Consider the following 2,352-nt stretch of genomic DNA (forward strand, 5'->3'; position numbering starts at 1 on the left):
GGATTGTTATGCGCTCGATATGACTTTGTCTGTCACCGTTCGGAAACCCATAAAATCTTATCGGTCTTATAATTTTATCCACTACATAGGTATGGAACCAATAAGGGCAAATGTTGAGAAACCGGGCATTATGCGATTAATCCTAGGGAAGCCGGTTGTAAATTAAGCGTCTATCGGTTTATGGGATAAGCCCATCCATCTAATCCAACTATACATTTGTAACTTCTTAAGCAGTTAATTATTGGCTTTCTCCTGGCCGTAATAAACCTCTTTGGTATCTATTGGGAACATTAATATTGGGTCTGGAAACTAGACCGACACGCAAATGTTGTTAATCCTTACACTGACGTTTTAAACTGATGCTGATGAATTCTGATTTCAGTTTACTAATTCGCAAAGATCTCAGAGATTTATTCGAACAATTAGCAATATCTTATAGAAGCATGGCTGTGAATACTACTAAGATAAACGGAGTCAAATCGAAATCATCGGACGAACATGCGAGAAAACCCACCAAATTCGGTAAGTCCTTATTCCCTCTGATCAGCCGCAGCGAAAACAGCATTATTTGTGCCCCTTTTTGCGCCACTTTCTCTAAAGTTTTAATCAGCGGGAATTAATATTCCGGTCGCAACACAGCCCCCGTTGCCAAGCTCAAGCCTGCTCTTTGTTTTTGATTTCCATAAATCCACGAAGCTCATGCTTATTTAATCGGCCCCACTCACTTCTCTTCGGATTAGCTTCACTTATTGGCGCACTTTTCGGACTGTTCAGGGCTCCTGACGCGGAACAGCAGACAGGAAATTGAGGGCCAAGTGGTCAATATGCAGAAGAAGGTCTTCGACGCGATAGCAGCGGCCAGCATCTTCACTAACTGTGCAGGAATCGACACGAATAACTCGCAAGTTATCACGCTGTCGACGTTTACCAAGTTTCTGGAAACGAGGCAAATGGAGACGAAGACCGAGGAGGAAATCAAGGCGCTAATCCATGTGAGTTTAAGTTTGTTGCAAATTAGAGTCCATCGATTGCGCTCCTTTAATGGACTGAATTTAAGTAAAACTGCCGGGTTGCAGAGACACGAGCCCGATGCTACTCTAAGAGCGCAAGATTGCCTGTCCTTCGAAGGATTCGCCCGCTATCTAATGGACAAAGACAATTTCGCCTTTGTGCCTGAATGCGAAGTGCCAAACGAGGAGGAAATGAGACGTCCTTTTTCCACTTATTACATTGCTTCGTCCCACAACACGTACCTGACGGGGCATCAGCTGAAGGGCGAGTCTTCCATCGAGCTCTACAGCCAGGTAACTAATCTCTTTTCTCCAATGGCATCATTTTCCGAGTGCGTTTCTTCCAAGGTTCTGCTGTCTGGTTGTCGATGCGTTGAGCTGGACTGTTGGGACGGCGAAGATGGATACCCGATGATTTATCATGGACACACTTTCACCACCAAAATCCCCTTCACTTCGGTGGTGGAAACCATCCAGAAGAACGCGTTCGTCATCTCTCCTTACCCGGTTATACTTTCCATTGAAAATCACTGCTCGATGCAGCAGCAGACCAGAATGGCCCATATTTTCCAGGTAAATTCGTTGGCACGGAACATGGACAAACGCCGGAACTTTTTAAACATAAATATTTTTGTAGATCAGTTCTATATTGTTGAGGCGGATTCATTTTTTACAAACTTCTTTTTGGGTATTTCACCTCAACATTTTTTTAACAACGTTTAATAAAGGCGGTGTATCATACTTTCAGCGGTTATGGGAAGCAGATGCTCGCCTAAAAGGTTGAGAGCGGTTTACTTTTGAAGAATGAGCTCTAAAATGATCTAAAACTTCAAATAGCGCGAAGAGTGTTTTTTGGGCTTCATTGTGTGATGTTTAGGGTTTTCACTATTTATGTAAGATTCATATTTTGACGAAGCAACCGAGTAACACAAACGACCACATTTTTTATTGTGGTGCTGGAAGCAACTGATTTTTTTTTGTGTTGATGTACTAATCCTTACTTTGTAGTATTTTTTTACAAACTTCTTTTTGGGTATTTCGCCTCAAACATTTTTGTCTTTAAAAAAGACAGAATTTCCTCACGTTTTTATGATTATTGAAATTTAGAATTTCTTTTATAAATTGTTTTTCTTTGGAAAAATTAGATTTATTACAAATTATTGATGCTCTATCATATAGACTTTTTATGATAAATTTTTTAACCATTATCCGGTGATTTGAGTCGAAATTCAAATATCGGTAAGTATGAGAAGGTTTTCTATAGACCAAGGTTTCGAAATTGTCTACATTTTTTTGAATTAGTATATCGAGAAAATTTTATTTTTTTCACCAAATTCTTTTT

General features: G+C 40.1%; 1 protein-coding gene across 1 annotated transcript in view; it reads left to right on the forward strand.

The window, feature by feature from the left end:
* The window catches only part of LOC109536544 (1-phosphatidylinositol 4,5-bisphosphate phosphodiesterase epsilon-1), a gene marked incomplete in the record, with an annotated part of 48,466 nt that overhangs the window by 43,658 nt on the left and 2,456 nt on the right, over window positions 1-2,352 (forward strand). The window contains 4 exon segments of the mRNA XM_048668362.1: window positions 383-522; window positions 775-992; window positions 1,077-1,304; window positions 1,359-1,583. Of these exon segments, the coding sequence (XP_048524319.1) occupies window positions 383-522; window positions 775-992; window positions 1,077-1,304; window positions 1,359-1,583 (811 nt within the window).

The sequence above is a fragment of the Dendroctonus ponderosae genome, unplaced genomic scaffold (genome assembly GCF_020466585.1).
Source record: "Dendroctonus ponderosae isolate FM_Combo_2020 unplaced genomic scaffold, Dpon_F_20191213v2 Dpon_F_20191213_7, whole genome shotgun sequence".
Taxonomy (NCBI): domain Eukaryota; kingdom Metazoa; phylum Arthropoda; class Insecta; order Coleoptera; family Curculionidae; genus Dendroctonus; species Dendroctonus ponderosae.